At 37.1% G+C, this 22,685-nt stretch overlaps 1 protein-coding gene across 9 annotated transcripts in view; it reads right to left on the reverse strand.

Annotated features, from left to right (window-relative positions):
* Positions 1-22,685, reverse strand: part of cher (filamin protein cher) — a 482,745-nt gene that overhangs the window by 172,850 nt on the left and 287,210 nt on the right. For 5 of the 9 annotated variants that reach the window (XM_053771249.2, XM_053771248.2, XM_053771247.2 and 2 more), the window contains exons 16-25: positions 21,376-21,942; positions 18,039-18,239; positions 15,147-15,311; positions 13,345-13,517; positions 12,293-12,449; positions 10,708-10,837; positions 8,516-8,572; positions 2,173-2,329; positions 1,269-1,436; positions 53-183 (exon numbers count right to left, since the gene is read on the reverse strand). In XM_053771249.2, coding sequence (XP_053627224.2) covers positions 53-183; positions 1,269-1,436; positions 2,173-2,329; positions 8,516-8,572; positions 10,708-10,837; positions 12,293-12,449; positions 13,345-13,517; positions 15,147-15,311; positions 18,039-18,239; positions 21,376-21,942 — 1,906 coding nt within the window. The remainder of the gene's footprint in view (positions 1-52; positions 184-1,268; positions 1,437-2,172; positions 2,330-8,515; positions 8,573-10,707; positions 10,838-12,292; positions 12,450-13,344; positions 13,518-15,146; positions 15,312-18,038; positions 18,240-21,375; positions 21,943-22,685) is intronic. The other 4 variants (XM_053771254.2, XM_053771253.2, XM_053771250.2 and 1 more) reach the window with 3 other exon arrangements.

The raw sequence follows: 22,685 nt of genomic DNA on the forward strand, positions 1-22,685 counted from the left end.
CAGGATAACAGGCCATTAGAATTTTTGTAGAAAATAGAACATAGAGGTTTACCTGCCAGAGGTTGAGCGAATTCTGCAGGTGACGGCGCCACTGCCAGCATTTTTGGCATTAACTGTGATACAGTACTCTTCTCCTATTGTGAGTGAATGGTTAATACCTTCTGTGATCTTGCATTTGTCAGCCTGGGGGTTTAAAAATAAAAAAGACGATTAAGCAATAAAAGCATAAAAGAATGTATACAAGAGGTCCCAGTTTAGGAATGAGTGAGTCACAAACATCCACACTTACAAGCATACTCCATAAGAAACACAAAAAATAAAAAAATTTTGTGTTACATAAATGTGTGATGCATAACTGCATGCATACATTATCAACAACTGACATTAATTTTAATAGGCCTAATTATCTACACTGTACAGGAATTTTTCTTTCAATGCACAGAGGCAAGGTAGCCCCCCCCAAAAAAACAAAATTTCACCATCATTCTTCACACTATTACTGTCTTTGCAAAGGCACAGATATGACAATTCAATGTCACTCTTAAACAGCAAATGTCCCACACCCCCTCCTTTAAAGTGCAGGCATTGTACTTCCCACCTCCAGGACTCAAGTCTGGCTAACTGGTTTTTCCTGAATTCCTTCACAAATATTACCCTGCTCACATTCCAACAGCTCGTCAAATCCCAAAAACCATTCACCTCCACTCACTCCTATCGAACATACTCATACATGCACACCCTTCCAAGCGCATTCACTAATCTTTGCAACTTCTCTTTAGAGTCTCCAAACAAGCACAAAATCATCAGCAAATAGCAACAATATCAACTCCCATTTTGTATTTGATTCTGCATAATTTAATCCCACCCCTCTCCCCAACACACTAGCATTTACTTCTTTTGCAACCCCATCTATAAATATGTTTAACAGCCATGGTGACTATTACTAGCCCATTGCTCCCATCATTTTAGTCTCCTCTTATGGCACGCATGACTTACGAAGGAAAGATTCTTTTCTACTTTCCCATGAACTGTACGGGTTTTTCATTTTTAACACATTGACTGTTTCCAACTAATGCAGGGTGATCCAGAAAAGAAGAAACACTTTCATCATCACTCATTCCATCACTGTCTTGCTAAAGGCATGCCAATACTGCAGTTCAAAACTATACAGGTATATGAATATAATAATGTTGTAATAACAATGCACTACTTGCTTTACAACTACAAAGAGTTCATTTATCAGGGAAAGAGAGCCTCAGGAAACTAACCTTGCCCGTCGCATACGCCTGGACCGGGAATGGTGAGTGTCCCACCTCTTGGTCGGCATACTTGACCGACACCTTGTACTTGCCACAGTCATCAGGCACATAGGAAGCACTGAACGTTCCATTTCCATTATCCACTACCTTCACCTTACGTGGGTGCCCATCTGGTCCCTAAAATAAAAAATTGCATAAAAAATGTATCAGCATTGATGAAATAGAAGATGATATCAGACGTATAAACAAGAAAATATATTAAATTTATATTGAAAGGACAAAATACATGAAGTACAGTCCTGTATATGCTACACATGAAGAGAATATTTTCATTTTAAGTTAACTGAAAACCTCAAGAATTAATAAATTAAGGAGATTCACCCAAAAAGCTATTTAAAATAGCAAATTGAATATTCCCTTACTAATGACTCACTGAGAATAACCTCACTAATGACTCACTAATAATGAGCTCACTAATGACTCACTGAGTAAGATTTCACCAAGACCTCATTAAGACCTCACTAGTAACAACTCATTAAGACATCACTAGTAACACCTCATTAAGACATCACTAGTAAACCTGATTAAGACCTCACTAAGGCTCATGAAGTAAGACTAGTTGAGAAAGGATGTAGGAATAAAAACCTAGTGTTGACAGTGTACTAGAAAGATTAACGTATGTAACTGGTTTTTAACCAAATATGATATACTGTTAGCCCCGGTGGGTGTAGCACTTAGTTATGATTTTTTTTTTTTAACAAGTCGGCCGTCTCCCACTGAGGCAGGGTGACCCGAAAAGAAAGAAAATCCCAAAAAAGAAAATACTTTCATCATCATTCAACACTTTCACCTAACTCATACATAATCACTGTAATACATAATAATACATAATAATGTGATATATTGTACTTACAGTGACTGACACATGAAGGTCACCAATGCCAGCATCGTTGGTGTCTATGAGCAACTCGGTGGGAAGTGAGGCAGGGATGCCCTTGCTCGACACGCCTGACCCAGACACCTTCACCCGATTTGGTTCCACTGCTGGCCGTACACGGGTTCGATATGGACTGGAGGGAGAGGAAAAAGAGATGCAACATAATATAGTCTTCTATTTTTAAATTTTACACATACAAATCATTAATATTAACTTCAAATGTAGTTTTCTATGCCTCATCTCTGTTTGCATATCTTGTAGATGAATGACAAACAGTAAGTAGAATCTGGACAATTAAATTTTTTCATACATTTCTAATGTTTATGCAGTCCTGTATAAGAAATGTATACAGTGGACCCCCGGTTAACGATTTTAATCCGTGCAAGAGGGCTCATCGTTATGCGAAATAATCGTTATGCGAATGAATTTTCCCCATAAGAAATAATGGAAATAAAATTAATCCGTGCAAGACGCCCAAAAGTATGAAAAAAATTTTTTTTTACCACATGAAATGTTAATTTTAATACACACAAACTGAAAAAGGCATGCACAATTACATGACACTTACTTTTATTGAAGATCTGGTGATGATTGATGGGATGGGAGGAGGGGAGAGCATTATCTTCTTACTGTTTAGAAGGGGAATCCCCTTCCATTAGGACTTGAGGTAGCAAGTCCTTTTCTGGGGTTACTTCCCTTCTTCTTTTAATGCCACTAGGACCAGCTTGAGAGTCACTGGACCTCTGTCGCACAACAAATCTGTCCATAGAGCTCTGTACCTCCCGTTCCTTCAAGACTTTCCTAAAATGGGCCATAACATTGTCATTGAAATAGTCACAAGCACGGCTTGCAACAGCTGTGTCAGGGTGATTTTCATCTATAAAGGTTTGCAGTTCGACCCACTCTGCACACATTTCCTTAATCTTTGAAGTAGGCACAATGGATTCCACAACTGGCATAGGCTTCTCAGGGTTAGCCCCAAACCCTTCAAAATCTTTCTTAATTTCCATACTAATTCTCACCCTTTTTACCACAGGGTTGGCACTAGAAGCTTTCTTGGGGCCCATGGTCACTTATTTTCCAGAAACAGCACCGAAAATACTGTAATAATACGAAATATTCCGAGTGTATGCTTGGATGTTACCGCGGAGGCTGGCTGGTAAACAATGGGACGGAGCGGCACATGTGAGGCTGGCTGAGGGCACATTGGACGCGTCTCGGACGAAAATCGGTATGCGGGTTTTTAATCGGTATGCGCGGCAAAAATTTTGCGATAAAAGTAATCGTTATGCGGAAAAATCGCTATGCGATGCCATCGTTATGCGGGGGTCCACTGTACTGCTTTTTCAATGGAGGGGTTTAGGATATTTGCTGTTTAGAATGACATCTAAACTGTCGTATCTGTGTGCCTCTGGAAAGACAATGATAGAGTGAATGATGGTGAAAGTGTTTCTTTTTTTGGGGGGGATCATCCTGCCTCAGTGGGAGACAGCCAACATGTTAAAAAAAAATCGACCACCTTCTGAGATCCTCTTCAGCTAAAGAGGATTCCAGGTGATATTTGATTTTTTTTTTCAACTTGACAGCTGTCTCCAGTCAAGGCAGGGAGGCCTAAATTTAATAACGTATACAGGAAAAGGGGTTACTAGCTCTTTGCTCCTGACATTTTAGTCACCTCTTACGACATGCATGGCTTACGGAGGAAGAATTCTTTTTTGAGTTTGTTTCTCCATGTTGGGTATTACTGAGCACCATAAACAGTATTCAGTAATTCTGTACGGTGATACAGTATACATTTGCTGTATGTTATCAGTGTAATTCAATAAAGTGAAATTTCTTATGGTGCATAAAGTACTACACAGTACTGATGACCTGACTGATCTCACAACTGCCACTATGAGCATGGATGGCATCTACAGTACTGCAGAAAGTGATGGATTAAGTAACTTAACCCTTAAACTGTCCAAACGTAGGTCTACGTTTTTTCAGCATTTGAAAGTATGTAAAAAAAGTAGAGCTTTTTTTTCCTTTTTTACATTTGAAAGCGTTTAAAAAAGCTTTGATCTATATTTTTTTTTTGTTATATTTGAAAATATGTAAAAAAAAATGTGGATCTACTCTTGGAGCACTACGCATCTGAACGTAGATCTGTTTGGACAGTTTAAGGGTTAAAGTAAAAGGTAAAGTTTTTTTTTTTTTTCAACAAGTCGGCCATCTCCCACCGAGGCAGGGTGACCCAAAAAGAAAGAAAATCCCCAAAAAGAAAATACTTTCATCATCATTCAACACTTTCACCTCACTCACACATAATCACTGTTTTTGCAGAGGTGCCCAGAATACAACAGCTTAAAAGTATATACGTATAAAAATACACAATATATCCCTCCAAACTGCCAATATCCCAAACCCCTCCTTTAGAGTGCAGGCATTTTACTTCCCATTTCCAGGACTCAAGTCCGGCTATATAAAAATAACCGGTTTCCTTGAATCCCTTCACTAAATATTATCCTGCTCACACTCCAACAGCTCGTCAGGTCCCAACTACCATTCATCTCCATTCACTCCTATCTAACATGCTCATGCACGCTTGCTGGAAGTCCAAACCCCTCGCCCACAAAACCTCCTTTACCCCCTCCCTCCAACGTTTTTGAGGACGACCCCTACCCCGCCTTCCTTCCCCTAGATTTATACACACTCCATGTCATTCTACTTTGATCCATTCTCTCTTAATGACCAAACCACCTTAACAAACCCTCTTCAACCCTCTGACTAATACTTTTATTAACTCTACACCTTCTCCTAATTTCCACACTCCGAATTTTCTGCATAATATTTACACCACACATTGCCCTTAAACAGGACATCTCCACTGCCTCCAACCATCTCCTCGCTGCAGCATTTGCAACCCAAGCTTCATACCCATATAAGAGTGTTGGTACTACTATACTTTCATACATTCCATTCTTTGCCTCCATAGATAACGTTTTTTGCCTCCACATATACCTCAATGCACCACTCACCTTTTTTCCTTCATCAATTCTATGATTAACCTCATCCTTCATAAATCCATCCGCTGACACATCAACTCCCAAATATCTCAAAACATTCACTTCTTCCATACTCCTCCTCCCCAATTTGATATCTAATTTTTCTTTATCTAAATCATTTAATACCATCATCACCTTACTCTTTTCTATGTTCACTTTCAACTTTCTACCTTTACACACACTCCCAAATTTGTCCACTAACCTTTTGCAATTTTTCTTTAGAATCTCCCATAAGCACAGTATCATCAGCAAAAAGTAACTGTGTCACTTCCCATTTTGTGTTTAATTCCCTATAATTTAATCCCACCCCTCCCCTGAACACCCTAGCATTTACTTCTTTTACAACCCCATCTATAAATATATTAAACAACCATGGTGACATTACACATCCCTGTCTAAGATCTACTTTTACCGGGAAGTAGTCTCCCTCTCTTCTACACACCCTAACCTGAGCCTCACTATCCTCATAAAAACTCTTTACAGCATTTAGTAACTTACCACCTATTCCATATACTTGCAACATCTGCCACATTGTTCTCCTATCCACTATATCATATGCCTTTTCTAAATCCATAAATGCAATAAAAACTTCCCTACCTTTATCTAAATACTGTTCACATATATGCTTCAATGTAAACACTTGATCTACACATCCCCTACCCACTCTAAAACCTCCTTGCTCATCCACAATCCTACATTCTGTCTTACCTCTAATTCTTTCAATAATAACCCTACCGTACACTTTTCCTGGTATTCTCAGTAAACTTATTCCTCTATAATTTTTACAATCTCTTTTGACAAAAGTACCAACCACTCCAACACTATATCCCCCCCCCCTGCTTTTTAACATTTCTGTCATGATCCCATCAGTTCCATCTGCTTTACCCCCTTTCATTCTACGTAATGCCTCATGCACCTCCCCCACACTCGTATCCTGCTCTTCTTCACTCCTAAAAGATGGTATACCTCCCTGGCCAGTGCATGAAGTTACCGCCTCCCTTTCTTCGTCGACATTTAAAAGTTCCTCAAAATATTCTCGCCATCTACCCAATACCTCCATCTCCCCATCTATTAACTCCCCTACACTGTTTTTAACTGACAAATCCATTTGTTCCCTAGGCTTTCTTAACTTGTTTAACTCACTCCAAAATTTTTTCTTATTTTCATTAAAATTTTGTGCCAGTGCCTTTCCCACTCTATCATCCACTCTCCTTTTGTACTCTCTCACCACTCTCTTCAAAAAAACAAACCAAAAACTGTCTAATTTTCACAAGTAATATAATGAGCAAAAATATCCCCAAAATTATGAAACTATAATCCAATCAATATTTAGTCACTGAAAAATTATAACTTCATATCTTGGTTACATTAAACCCTTATAATGGTAAGCAAATTTCATTCCATTAATCATTAACAAAAGTAGATAAAAAATTACATAAATCCTCAAAAGCTCTAAAATAATCCTACTACTGGAAACTGGGAAATGGTAAAAAAAAGTATATGTAATGCAACAAAACAATGAAGCAGGCAGAAATCCTTGGTTAACTAAATTATAAAACAAAAAACAATCAATCATAAAACTTAGAAGTCACAATACCACGGATGAAACATTTCATAACTAACACAATTTGCAGAGGTAACTTTGGATGATGTGTCAGGCCATCCTAGACTATTTCAAGACTTGACAGTGGTCCAGGAGGACTGAAACACTAACTAAAGTTTCCCACGTAAACTGTGCATTAGTCATGAATCAATCAAGGAACTGGAGAAGTTTTCTGATAATTCTATGATAAACTCAACAAATACCAAGGTAAGGATGGGACAACATGCCTCTAATAAGACTCTTGTGCCTCTACCATGAATTATCCTAACAGTAAGTAAGACAATTTCAACAAATGCCAAGATAAGACTGGTACAACCATGCTCTAACAAAGGTTCTCATAATAACTAAGACAACCTCAACAAGTGTTAGGGTAATGCTGGTACAACCATGCTCTAACAAGGTTCTCATAATAACTAAGACAACCTCAACAAGTGCCAGGGTAATGCTGGTACAACCATGCTCTAACAAGGTTCTCATAATAACTAAGACAACCTCAACAAGTGCCAGGGTAAGGCTGGTACAACCATGCTCTAACAAGGTTCTCATAATAACTAAGACAACCTCAACAAGTGCCAGGGTAAGACTGGTACAACCATGCTCTAACAAGGTTCTCATAATAACTAAGACAACCTCAACAAGTGCCAGGGGGTAAGGCTGGTACAACCATGCTCTAACAAGGTTCTCATAATAACTAAGACAACCTCAACAAGTGCCAGGGTAAGGCTGGTACAACCATGCTCTAACAAGGTTCTCATAATAACTAAGACAACCTCAACAAGTGCCAGGGTAAGACTGGTACAACCATGCTCTAACAAGGTTCTCATAATAACTAAGACAACCTCAACAAGTGCCAGGGGGTAAGGCTGGTACAACCATGCTCTAACAAGGTTCTCATAATAACTAAGACAACCTCAACAAGTGCCAGGGTAAGGCTGGTACAACCATGCTCTAACAAGGTTCTCATAATAACTAAGACAACCTCAACAAGTGCCAGGGTAAGGCTGGTACAACCATGCTCTAACTAAGGTTCTCATAATAACTAAGACAACCTCAACAAGTGCTAGGGTAAGGCTGGTACAACCATGCTCTAACAAGGTTCTCATAATAACTAAGACAACCTCAACAAGTGCCAGGGTAAGGCTGGTACAACCATGCTCTAACAAGGTTCTCATAATAACTAACACAACCTCAACAAGTGCCAGGGTAAGGCTGGTACAACCATGCTCTAACTAAGGTTCTCATAATAACTAAGACAACCTCAACAAGTGCCAGGGGGTAAGGCTGGTACAACCATGCTCTAACAAGGTTCTCATAATAACTAAGACAACCTCAACAAGTGCCAGGGTAAGGCTGGTACAACCATGCTCTAACTAAGGTTCTCATAATAACTAAGACAACCTCAACAAGTGCCAGGGTAAGGCTGGTACAACCATGCTCTAACAAGGTTCTCATAATAACTAAGACAACCTCAACAAGTGCCAGGGTAAGGCTGGTACAACCATGCTCTAACTAAGGTTCTCATAATAACTAAGACAACCTCAACAAGTGCCAGGGTAAGGCTGGTACAACCATGCTCTAACAAAGGTTCTCATAATAACTAAGACAACCTCAACAAGTGCCAGGGTAAGGCTGGTACAACCATGCTCTAACAGCTGCAGCTACAGTTTACCTTCGAAGCGGGCTGACTATTGAGGCAGATGCTGGCCTCACGCGTAATCTGAACGGACTGCAGGCCAGAAGAGACTAAGAAATTATCTTGACATTAATGGAAACCTACTGAGCTAGACCAAAGTTAATAAAAGTGTTAAGATTCAGTTCAAACCCTTTTTAATAATAAAAATATAGTCTTTTGAAATTCAGCAAATAAAATAGAGAAAATATAAATAAAATCATAAAATAATTAAAATCATTGTATATATTCTATGAAATATTAAAATGATGTCAGTATTACACAGTGAAAAACATGTTAGCCTCTCAAGAAACAATTTTTTTTTTTTTTAGAAATAACCAACAGGCCTATATTTAGAATATTTATGAAGTCTCTCTGAAACCTTTGCCTTGCAATTCTAATTGAAATTACTTCATTCTGGAAAAATCTCTTAACATTCAACCAAAGATAAAATGCTGAATTATCAATAATGATACTGAAAACTATAATAAAACTGATTATTTCTTCAGATTCCACTGTGTAATGCCACGAAAGTTGTGAAATGTCACATTTTTAAAATTCCCCAATTATGAGTTGCTCTTATGTGCTGTGACACCAGAATATGTAGCTAATTCTGTTGTTGTTAGTCTGTGGCTATAACATGTATGAGTGATCATGTTATTGCTAGTCTCTAGTAACAGTGTGTACAATTGACATTGTTCTCATTAATCTACCATCACACTGTATAAAAATATATCACTGTACTAATTCCCATTTCATGAATAAATGGCTCTTTTTCAGTAATTAATTTACATGGCACATGAGAATGATTATTAATAATAATCTTTATTTCTACAAGTACATGTACAACATATACACACCTAGCTGACATCAATGACATACTATATAGAATGCCACTTGTTATGCAGAGCATTTTGGGCAAATTGATTTGAAGTGTCAATTTCCATGAGCAATTTTGACATAAGTCAGTTGTTGTGATGTCCAATGATTTCATGTTATGACTTCCAGTATTTGAGGAATTCCTATTTTCCAGTAAGAGTTTATCATGTGTGCATGTAGTGCTTGGCTCTACCCAGCAAAGTCCTTAACATTCTCCCTCTTAAAGATTTATACTACTGCTTATTTACTACATTATTTTCCAATGCAAAATTACATAAATTCTGCAAATCATCTGTGGATTTTGGGAAATTGGTTAGCCAGACTCGAGTCCTGGAGGTGGGAAGTACAATGCCTGCATTCTAAAGGAGGGATATGGAGTATTTTCTGTTTGGAATGACATCTGAACTGTCGTATCTACGTGCCTCTGGCAAGGCAGTGTTAAGTGTGAATGATGGTTTAAATATTTGTTTTTCAGGTCACCCTGACTCAGACAGCCGGCATGTTAAAAAACAAAAATTATAAAATGCTTCCTTTTCGTAATTAAAGTGTTCATTAAAAAGATTATTAAACAGCAAACTTTTTTCAAACATTTTCAGAATAATACTACCAGTAAGCATAAGAATCTTTTCATATTCATATACTTTATTTGGACATGATACATACTTGTACAAGAAATTATAGTAGTCAGGTGTACATGCCAAAAGCCCCTTGTATGCAGAGCATTATGGGCAGGCTTAAAATTAACTTAAAATTAACAAGTAATGAAAGGTTCAGTGGTAAAAATTACCGTAAACAATTTACCACATGAGGTACAATTGAGTATTTGAAACAATGAAATTTTAACATTTTGATATTGAAGCATTATACATAGTTGTACAAATTTGTCGCATTACAACGTATAACAAACAAAATGATCAATTAACTGTATGTTGTCTTGAAATTTTAAGATTTAAGTAATTGGGAGAATTATTGGTAATGTTAAATACTGAGTGTTGATTATTTAGTCCTGGGCGAGTGAGTGGTATACATAAATTTTAAAATTTACAGACTTCCCTCAACAAACTCATGGATATTCAACAATATCTTCTCAAATTGATAAGAAAAACATGATGCAGAACACCTAGAAACACACTGCAAACTTTTGCGCTCAACAACAGTATGATTTATACAATTTGATGAATTCCATTCATAAAATTATTGAGATGAGTTCTTGCTCATAATCATAATCTATTTTTCAAGTTTTTTTTTTTATTATTTACAATGATTATTAAGGTGAGTTAAGGAGAGTGAGGCAGGCTGGAGCTCATGCTTACCTTCCAGGTACTGGCTTTCCTCCCCATGTTATATTGGCAGTCTGCATAGCACCCTCGGAATGAGGGACATATGTCACATCGTAAGTGCCATCACCATTATCCCGGATATCTGGACTCTTTGGCAAAGAACCTGCAAAAAACACATTGTCTTACACATTCAACATCTTGAGACAACACAACACAACATCTTGAGTCACACAACAGTGTGACTTTGTAAATGGTCCAAGTTGGACCAAAACGTCGTAAGCTCCTCTCTCTTATGTGCGAGTTATCTGTGTACAATTAACATTTAGGGTGCAGAAGTTAGGATTTTACAAGAACGGCACAAGTGCAAGCGAAGAAAGTAGAGCACCATCACATAATTACACATATACTCCTGGCACAACAGCAACTGAATGAGTGATGGTGAATGTTTTCCCTTTTTTGTAACCCTACCTCAGTGGGAAATGACCAATGCAGTTTAGCACAATGGCCATCTCTCACCATGGCAGAGGTCCCTCCCCCCCCCACCCTGAAAAAAAAGAGTAAACATATTCTCCATCATTCAAGTACTGTTTTGCATAACTGAAGTAGGAGCAGCAACTCTCCATTACAATATATAAATCCCAGTGGGAGTTCAGCCAAGCACCTATACTCCATACTGACCTTATCCCCAATCACATATCTTGTCTTGTCCACATTTCATACTCAAGTCACATATCCTATCCTACCTACCTCCCATGCCCATTCATATGTTCTATCCTGCTCAACATTCACACTTCCCTTCACAATTTTATGTGATAGTCTTCCAGTCATTATGTCAAGAACATGCAGTGCATTTCCTATTGCTCTGACATTTTAGTACAAGGTAAATATAATTACCCAAACTCTTTCTATCTTTATGGGTTTTCCTTTCTTTTTGGGTCACCCTGCCTCGGTGGGAAATGGCCAACATGTTAAAAAAAAAAAATACATGCATTGTAATATACATTCAGCAAACACTATATGCCTGATGTTGGTGATCTTGCAAAGGAGATCTTTACACAAATAACCTGCACATAGGAGAGAGAAGCTTATGATGACATTTTGGTCCAATTTTGACCTTTATTTGTATAATAATTCACCCAACACCAGGTAGTTAGTTCAACTTGACTCCTGGAGGTGGGAAGTACAGTGCCTGCACTCTGAAGGAGAGGAGTGGATGTTACAGTTCAGAGGCTCATTTGAATTATAATGTTTATGCACTTTTGACAATGCTGCTATTGAATGAAATAAGGATGAATGTTTCCTTTTATGGGTCACTTTTACCTTGGTGGGAGATGGCCATTGTGGTAAAAAAAATTAAATATTATCAATAATAACTTTGAGCATTCAAAACATAATTTATAATGTGTTAAGAAGTGTTCCAAAATTAGAGAGGATAATGAATGTGCTTTGTAAAACTTAAAAAACACAATATCAAAACTTGTAATAAAACATAATGTCATGAAATGAAAATGTTTTATTGGCATTCCCTTGTAATTCTGAAAGCTATTTTTTTCCATTAAAAACATTAATCAAAATTATTTTTTTACAGGGCATTTGGACAGCATTTTCGCCAACTGACCTTTTTCTGTTGTGATGTCGACTCCTAGGGGCGCCTTGCCAGACTTGGAACCATCAACGTGGAAAGTTAGAGGCACACCTGCTCGTACCTTGCCTGCTTCCAGTCCTGAACCCCACACTACCACCTGTGATGCATCCACACTCTGGTCCACAGATACCTGGTGAATTGTATTCTTTGATAATATAATGATGAATATAATGCAGGAAAAACTGATCTGTAATATTTGTGAATCTAATTAAAGGTCAGTATGTGTGTTTTAGACTTATACTGTTCCTTGCCAATATGAAACTACAGTATATCATTCAGTGTCTTTTAATTCTGGACGATTTTCAAGAAAAATATTTATAAAATAGAAGGATAAGACTCTCCAAGATCCTCATTTCCCACTCCAGTGAATTTACAGTACAGTACCTTTAATTATCGTTATCTTTAATTGCCTTTAATTTCTCTTTAATTCCAAATTCCTTTAATTTATTAACCTTAATTAGCTTTACCTTTAACAAGTTCTGTTTGCAAATGACAACTTTTGCCACCTCAAATCCTCAACAACTGAAAATAGGTTGGGCATATTTTTGTTAGTGGGTTGGGTTTGAGAAAGACCTGCCACATATGGACCAGTAAGCCTGCTGCAGTGTTTCTCCTTTCTTATGTTCTTTGGTCAGAAAGTTGAATATATTTGTCTGGGCTTGGATTCAACTCAAACAGGTGCAGAGTCCTCTGGCTCATAGTGTATCACGGGTGATCTTTCTTTAGTTTGCTTTAGTCAGAGAAGAGGGTTCCCAGGTATATTACTGTTAGAATGTGAGTAAGGTAACTTTTAAGAAAGGATTTGGAGAAACTGGTTAGCTTGACTCAAGTCTTGGAGGTGGGAAGGGCAGTGACTGCACTCTAGAGGGAAGGGAGGAAGGGGGGGATAATCTACTTGTGATTTCATCACATTTCGGGAAAAACAGCATTCATTGAATGGTGAATGTGTTTTCATCTTTGGGTCACCCTGACTAGATGGAAGAATGCCACTGATTTAAAAATAAATTAACAATATTAATAATCACCTTAAATGGTGATCCTGGAATGTGTTGATCAGCAAATTTAATGGAGACGTCGTAATCGCCAACTTCGAGGGGCACGTACTCCACTGTACACGACCCGTCTCTATTGTCCTTGCAAGTCATCTTGGCTTCTGAAGGTCCCTCAACAGCTAAGCCGAGTCCACCAGTACCAGCACCTACAGTCATCACAAGCCATGAGTCATGACAAAATCATTACATCAAACAAACCCGAATTACAATGGGGTTATGTTCCAACAAACCCATCATGAGTTGAAAATATCACATGTGGAATATGAATATGATATGCTAAGTAAATAAGTTAATAAATAACTACCATTACTAAGTAAATAAACAAATAATTACTGCAACTAATTAAATACAGTGGTCCCTCACTTTTCGTAGTTCTCGGCAATCGTAAATTTCGCCAATCATAGGGGTATTTTCGTATAAACACGGACTCGCTTTTCATAGGTTGACTTGCGAATAGTAGTTCGTCCGGGACGCGTACGCATGGTGTGAGCCGGGGTGGCCTCCCTACCCAGCCAGTCTGGCATTGTTTACCAGTGAGTGAAGGTCCCCTCAAGTGCTCCTACGAAATATTTCATAATATTCCACTCATTTTAGTGCTTGGAATTACTAAATAAGCTACCATGGCTCCAAAGAAATCTCCTAGTGCCAAGCCTGTGGTAAAGAAGGTGAGAAATATGTACAGTGACAAAGTCTTGGGCCATTTTAGGGAAGTGTTAAAGAGACACCAGAAACAGAGCTCTCTCCACAGTTACTTTGCAAGACAGGACTAGAGTGACTCTCAAGGTGGTCCTAGTGGCATTAAGAAACAGAGAAGAGAAGCAACCCCAGAGAAGCAATTGGTACCTGAGGTGTTGCTGGAAGGGGATTCCCCTTCCAAACTGTAAACAATCCAGTCTCTCTCCTCCTCCAGTCTCCCATACTCTAAGAAGAATCTCCAATAAAGGTAAGTGTTATGCTGTTAATGTTTCATTCATCATTTCCCATTGTATTGTTTATGTACTATATGTATATTTCATGTAAAAAAATTTTTTGTTTTAATACTTCTGGGTGTCAGGAACGGATTAATTGTATTTACATTATTTCTTATGGGGAAAATTGATTCGCAAATCGTAAATTTCGTTTATAGTAACGGCTCCAGGAACGGATTAATTACGAAAAACGAGGGACCACTGTACCAATATTGAAAAGTAAATGAACAAATACAAATTACAGCCTTGTCGCCTTCATGCTGCGTCATTATCTTAAGTTTCATCTCTATCTCCAAAGTACATGTAATTGCTTTTGCTCCATCGTAAAGTCAAAATAATGTAAGCCAAACCATCAAAAGTTGACGAGCAACTGTACTGTACATACATATATAGGATACACAGAATGATGATTTATATTTAACTCACAAGAACTAATATTATGCTAAATATGTATACACATTACACAGCAAAAGAGCAAAAGAATAGTTTTTGTTTAATTTGAGAAAAGAACAAAAGCTAAATGAGAAAATAGAAACATAGTGATGTAAGAAATCTAAAGCAAGTTGAAGGATTTACTTCTCACATAAGACCAGGTCAGATTATTCTTTTTTTTTTTCAACAAACTGGCCATGTCCCACCAAGGCAGGGTGGCCAAAAAGAAAAAACAAAAAATTTTCTTTTTAAATTTAGCAATTTATACAGAAGATAGGGCTACTAGCCCCTTGCTCCTGGCATTTTAGTCGCCTCTTACAACACGCATGACTTACAGAGAAACAATTCTTCTCCACTTATGTACTTCTTTATTACCTTTAGTCTCAACTGTAAAAGTGTTGACTTCATTGACAAAGCCGTGGTCAAGCCCAGGACCAAATGCTTGGCACTTGTTGGGGTCACAGCCTCGTCGAACATTGACCGTGAAGGGAGAACCAGGCACAGGGACGCCATCGTACAGCAAATCAATGGTGTGACGACCTGCAGGAAAATGTGACAATTTCAAATGAACTGTTAACTAAGGAAATTATTGTAAAATATATAAAAATAGAAATTCACAAGTGCCCCTTAATTGTTGTGTTCAAGTATGACAATAAACTCTCAAGTATGACAATAAACTCTCAAGTATGACAATAAACTCTCAAGTATGACAATAAACTCTCAAGTATGACAATAAACTCTCAAGCATGACAATAAACTCTCAAGTATGACAATAAACTCTCAAGTATGACAGTAAACTCTCAAGCATGACAATAAACTCTCAAGCATGACAATAAACTCTCAAGTATGACAATAAACTCTCAAGCATGACAATAAACTCTCAAGCATGACAATAAACTCTCAAGTATGACAATAAACTCTCAAGTATGACAATAAACTCTCAAGTTCCACAGTAGTGTTGATAATTTATTCTCAGTTTTAAGATTTTCTTGAGCTATATAGCCTAATAATTTTACTTTATCACACTGTTAACTAAGGAAATTATTGTAAAATATATAAAAATAGAAATTCACAAGTGCCCCTTAATTGTTGTGTTCAAGTATGACAATAAACTCTCAAGTATGACAATAAACTCTCAAGTATGACAATAAACTCTCAAGTATGACAATAAACTCTCAAGCATGACAATAAACTCTCAAGTATGACAATAAACTCTCAAGTATGACAATAAACTCTCAAGTATGACAATAAACTCTCAAGCATGACAATAAACTCTCAAGTATGACAGTAAACTCTCAAGCATGACAATAAACTCTCAAGCATGACAATAAACTCTCAAGTATGACAATAAACTCTCAAGCATGACAATAAACTCTCAAGCATGACAATAAACTCTCAAGTATGACAGTAAACTCTCAAGCATGACAATAAACTCTCAAGCATGACAATAAACTCTCAAGTATGACAATAAACTCTCAAGCATGACAATAAACTCTCAAGCATGACAATAAACTCTCAAGTATGACAATAAACTCTCAAGTATGACAATAAACTCTCAAGTTCCACAGTAGTGTTGATAATTTATTCTCAGTTTTAAGATTTTCTTGAGCTATATAGCCTAATAATTTTACTTTATCACACTAAATTTATATACAATGACCAGTCAATAAGCAAACTTAAGAAGACTGAAAAAGATTAATTAAAAAATAAAAAATAATACTCAAGAACAAAAAGTCATAAAACTCACACTGATCATCCACTTTTTATTCTGACAATAACTCATAGCTACTGTAATTGATATTATTATTATATTGGCTGTAAGCTCTCTCTGCTCGGCACAGTTTTTTTTTATATACAGTCACACAAACCTGAGTGATCATTTGTGATTTTTTTGATACACTGTATATCTGCTGGAACATCCCCACTTATCCTTCAAAGTGAAAGCATTATATGGTACTTCCCATCTCTACAACTCAAATTTGGCTAACTGGTTTCTCAGAATCTCCTTATAGATATTACCTTGCTCACACCCCAAAAGTATTATTTTTTGAAGTAATATTTTTATGGTACCTAACATAAAGTATCAAGTCAAGGAATGAAGAGAATTCAAATGCATGGCAATCCAGTGCAGACAGGGCTCACTTCCAGAGCTTCAATTTACAGCATTTCACTAATGCAGTGGCTTTTAATTATACCTATTCGTCATTTATTTAGGCTTCCTACAATAAATATATTTGCCACTCACTCTAAGCTAAGTATGAAATTATTTTAGAATAATTAATGTATGTACTGTATATGCATTTTTTTAGGCCTATGATAGTGTAAACATGCTATCAGGTTTTTACATGCATTTAAAAGTGAAAAAATGCTATTTTTCACTTAACAGTGATTTTGGCTTTACAGCAGCGGCCCAGAACCTAACCTGCTGTATAAGCGGGTCCTGCTTGTATCAAGTTAAGGAATGAATAGAATTCAAATCCATGGCAATCCAGTAATAACACTAATAAGCAAGACTTGTTAAAACTCTGCATCATATTGTAAGGTAAGCAGGTAAAGCTGTAACACACTACCAGTGTAGTATAAAAGCCTACAGTCTTAAAAATACATAGGAGAGTAAAATAACAAGATAACCTTGTCTCACAATCCCTGATCATTAACCCTTAAACTGTCCAAACGTAGATCTACGTTTGCACCGCTAGCGCTCCGAATGTAGATCTACATTTTTTTTACATTTGAAAGCATGTACAAAAAAAGTAGATCTATGTTCGGAGTGCTAGCAGTAAAAACACAGATCTACGTTTGGACAGTTTAAAGGTTAAGTGGGAAAATATAAAAAGCTTGATTGTACTGTATTCCTTGTGTACTTATTTCAACACTTTTACAAGAACACTACATGAGTTGTATTTAATTAATACAACAACTTCTAAACGTGCTCGAGTAAACGGGTCATTTATATGATTAAGACCCAAGTCAGGAGACACCTGTCATGTCTCCTGACCAATATTATAACAAAAAACTAAGCATACTGAATAATAAACAACATAAAAAAATCTGCACCCAAGGCAAGCAGTTTATTTTGAATTTCCATTAAAGTATCTGCACACCTCTGGCAAGATAATGATAGTGTGAATGATGGTAAAAGTGTTTCTTTTTTGGGTTACAATGCCTCAGTGGGAGATGTCCAGTTTGCTAAAAAATTTATATCAAGTTCTTAATATGAGACAAGTGAATGCATGCATAAACAAAGTCTATTTTAGTAACTCATACCTTCTTCAAAAGGTGTGTAGGATATTTTGTATGTGCCATCTGTGAGTGGCCTGAGGAATGAATCAGTTCGAGTTCCTGAAGGATTCGTGATGACACACATAACTTTGCCATCACCCTTGCTGCTACCTTTCGTCTCTTTTTTGAGGTTGGCAAGAGCACGAGTGTCAACCATGAAGTCCGTCGGTGAGTCAACAAATACGCCTGAAAGAGGTACAGTATTAGAGGGTCACTTTTTCTTATTCTCTTTCCTTTAATGACTATAAAAGAATACAGCCCTTTTGCTAATCTGACATCTGTATGATATAAAAATTATCATGCACACACCTATGCCAACACATGATCATAACATACAAAATACTACAGGGAATAGACATGGTACACAGGGATAGGGATAGACAGGGTAAACAGGGCTACTATTTTATTCAGGGATGCAACAACAAGAGGGGGGGGGGCATGGTTAGAAATTATACAGCCAAATAGTCACAGGGATTTTGGAAACCATTTCCTTAGTGTAAGAGTGACAAAGAAGTGGAATGGATTAAGCAACTGGTCAATTAGCAAGAACTCATTTAAAATTAAGTCCTTTCTAAAATTTTCTCTTATTCGTTTAAAGATATATTTTTTTCATTGATAGCAATGGATTTCGTATATGGGTTCAAAAATTAGTAATTAGTATGACAGGGCAATTGCATGTCATTCAATCAAAAATTAAGAGGTGAGGCCAAGAGCTATAGCTAACACTCCTGTAAACTAAAATACATATTTATAATTAGATTGGTACATATAGAACAGTGCAACACTTCCTATGGCCCCATGTCAAAGAACTAACAAGATTAACTGAAAATGATGAACTAACAATGTTTGACCTAGCATAGTATTCTTCTTAGTGATTCATATACAATATAAAGAAAACTGAGCAAATAATCACCAAGTATTGGTATTGATATACCTCACACAAATCTAATTAAAATATTAAAGGAGAAAATGGAAAATTTCAGGGACATGCATGAAAGGCAATTATGTACAAGTGAAAAAATCTGACAAATACAGTTGAACTTAAACAGGATTGAACTAAAAATGACAGAGGATAAAACACAGGATTAAACTAAAAATGACATAGGATAAGACATAGGAAGAGAGGAATTGTATATGAAAAAAGTGCCAGGCAAAGCCAGCACTTGAGAACAGTGAGACACACAGGTGATGGAAGAAAAATTATCAACAAATTAGAAGGGAAACAAAAAAAGTGTAAAACGAACATAGTATCCTCAATAAAAATAGAACAAAAACTATTTATATCCAGAGAAGAAGGAAAATGAAAGAAGATCAGTTGATAACAACAGGGAGATGGAGGTGCACTTGATAACAAGAAGATCAACTAATAGCAGTGAAGAAAGATGGAGGAACTCTTGATAATAAGAGGATCAGCAAATAACAGTGAAGAATGATGACAGCAAAACAGAGACAAGTATGCAATGAACTCAAAATACAGTGGACCCCCGGTTAACGAACTTTTTTCATTCCAGTAGTATGTTCAGGTGCCAGTACTGACCGAATTTTTTCCCATAAGGAATATTGTGAAGTAGATTAGTCCATTTCAGACCCCCAAACATACACGTACAAACGCACTTACATAAATACACTTACATAATTGGTCACATTTGGAGGTGATCGTTAAGCGGGGATCCACTGTAAAACTCAAGAGCATTTTAATATCACCATCCTTGTGAGACTATAATAGGAAGAAAGGACAAACCAAAAGATTTTTTTTTAACACGCTGGCCATCTCCCACCGAGGCAGGGTGACCCGAAAAGAAACACTTTCACCATCATTCACACTACCACACTATTAACAGAATTATTACTTATATTCATTGGGGAAGCACTAAACCCATAGGAGTCATACAGCACCTACAAGCACTACAAAAAAAAAAAAAACTCCAGCACTGAAACAGACTATCAGAACTTTCAACTTAAAGAGAATCAGAACCTAGTAAAATATCTCCAAGGATATTTAGAGAAGGATCAGAAGCACTGTGCAAGCCTCTTGGGCAGAACTTTGATGAATCATTAGGGATGTGAATTGCCAGAAGACAGAAAAGTGGAAAATATAATATCAATATTGTATTATAAAAGAAGTCGACTAACAAGAAGCCCTGTATGTTTCATAACGATAAAAATGCTTTCAAATGAGCTGATGTAGGTAACATCTCTTAACTTGCCAATAAAGTTAGGAATCCTTAACCTAACCTTGTTAAACCCTGTGTAAAAAAAAATCAATCAATCTGAAATATAATCTAAGTCTTCTGTTTCTTGAAAGATCTGCACTTACGAACAAGGCATTTTGAACCAATAAATTTCTTATGAACATCAATATGCAGTTACAATTACTGAAAATATTCAAACAAAGTTATTAAATTCATTTTGTCCAATAGAACAAAGACAAAGACAGAGGGGGATATAATCCTGACATAAAAAATACTCCAGGGAATAAAACGTAAATTATTTTAATCCAGTTGAGAAACAGTTATTTACAAGAAGCATTTCTATAACATGAGGTGATAAAGAAGGAAAATGACATGGGAAGCGAGGCAGTACAAGTCCTCTCATACAGAAGTTCAAAAGATACAACAGACATAAGGCCTAGAGCTAGAGCTTACCACCTACAAACAAAAACAGGTAATTACACAATATCTTAAAAGTTATACAATATCTTAAAAGTAAGTTTTATTATTTGGATATTAACCCACACAACAAACAAAAAACATTAATAAAAAATCAATCAGTGAATGTCATGTAATGTTCTATCATATTTTATATAAAACATGAAGCATACCCAAAAAACTAATTTGAATGTAATAAATCAGTCAGAGAGTAGAGTCTATACAGCTGCTTGAGCTGTACCAACCTTCAACACAACAAGAACAAAGGTTAACATTATTAAAATCATGTGGATTACAGCATAACACTAATAGTTATTTTGTAACTAAAAAAACGATAACATTATTCAGCCCCACTGTGTAAATTTGCAGTAACAACATATACAACACTATACACGAATTAAGTGTGAGTCACTACACAACACACCCTTCTCAGGGTCACACTGTATGGTAGCCCAACATGGCCACATAAAATACTTGCTAGTCCTGCAAATTTAACCACATAAAATGCATGCAAGATTATCTTTTACTAACAAAATTAATTACAGGTAGTAAGGAAAATAATTGATTCTGTAAAATCTACTCTTGATTCTCATGCTGAAGAATCACATGTGCCAACATAAAGAGTCTACAGAACGTACAACATACATCACACAGCAGCACAAAGGAGTGAGTACCATGAGGCTGGATGCCGTTGCCTGTGACTCTGATCTGTTTGAGATCTTGGTCGTGTGCGATGAGAGCATGGAATGGAGAACCATGGATGTGTCGCTCGTTGAAGGTGATGTTGATGGTATATGGTCCGGCTTCGGTGGGGAGATACGCCACGGCACACGTTCCATCACCATTGTCTCTGCAATTTATGGCTGCTTCGCAAGGGCCCTCAACCGTCACTCCCAGGCCACCCTGACCAGCTTCTCGGGTGTCTATGACAAACTCTGCTGGACGGCATACTATGCCCCCCTCGAGTCCTGGCCCCCATGCCCGGACTGCCGATGCATCACCACCAGGTGTGCAGGTAAATCTGTATGGCGCTGAGCTGATAGGTTGACCACCAAACTGGATGGACAGCAAATACTCTCCCAGCTCCGTCGGAGTGAAATTTACCAGGTAACCCTCGTGAGTAGGCACAACATGAGCACGTACTCTCATACCCGAGGGCGACGTGATGGACACTGCGAAGTCTGCCCTTCCAGCATCTTGAGTGATGACTCTAAACTGCTGCAGAGAGTTGATGGGCGCCGCTGTTGTGGTGATCACCAAGTAAGCTCCACCAATCATACACACTTATAACATGCATGCATTTATAAGCACAAAAGCACATAAAAACTTGGCTGGAACAAAGACACGAGCATGGGGCCAGGACCTAGAACTCGATCCCAGTAACCACATATTGGTAAGTACAAGCTACTAGATCTGCACTACCTGCACACGCCAGCAAGCAGAAACTTTATCAGGTGTACTGAAGTGGTAAATAGAAAAGGGCTTATAACACACTAGAGGGGAACTCTCGTGTAACACAACATAACCAGGTGTCTGGGTAATAAATACTGTATTAGAGAAAATAGGGATGGTACACAGTATAAGAAAGTCTGCTGTAAGTAAGAGTAAATACAGTATAAAAAATTTATGTAGTAAGAAAAAGTAAAGAATGAAAATTATGTGAACATAACAGAGTTAATTTAAGAAAACTGATCAATTTGTGTAAGAAAATAGGGCTAACAAATGTAAGCTCATATGGAGGTTACAATACCATGAGTGTAAGAGAGTGTGATAAACACAACAGAAGATGCCTGAGTATCAATTGTCTCTACGAACTGGCAGTGTTATTCTGCTGATATGATCTGTGGTTGCTGTGTTCTCTAAATGATGACAGTAATATACAATGTGCTACACAACTAACACACTCAAGGTAATGATTGTGTATCTAAGTAATGATGTCAAACTAGCACATGTATTAATTGATTTTTTTCAAGAAAGAAGCATT

This window comes from Cherax quadricarinatus, chromosome 5 (genome assembly GCF_038502225.1).
Source record: "Cherax quadricarinatus isolate ZL_2023a chromosome 5, ASM3850222v1, whole genome shotgun sequence".
NCBI classification, from domain to species: Eukaryota; Metazoa; Arthropoda; class Malacostraca; order Decapoda; family Parastacidae; genus Cherax; species Cherax quadricarinatus.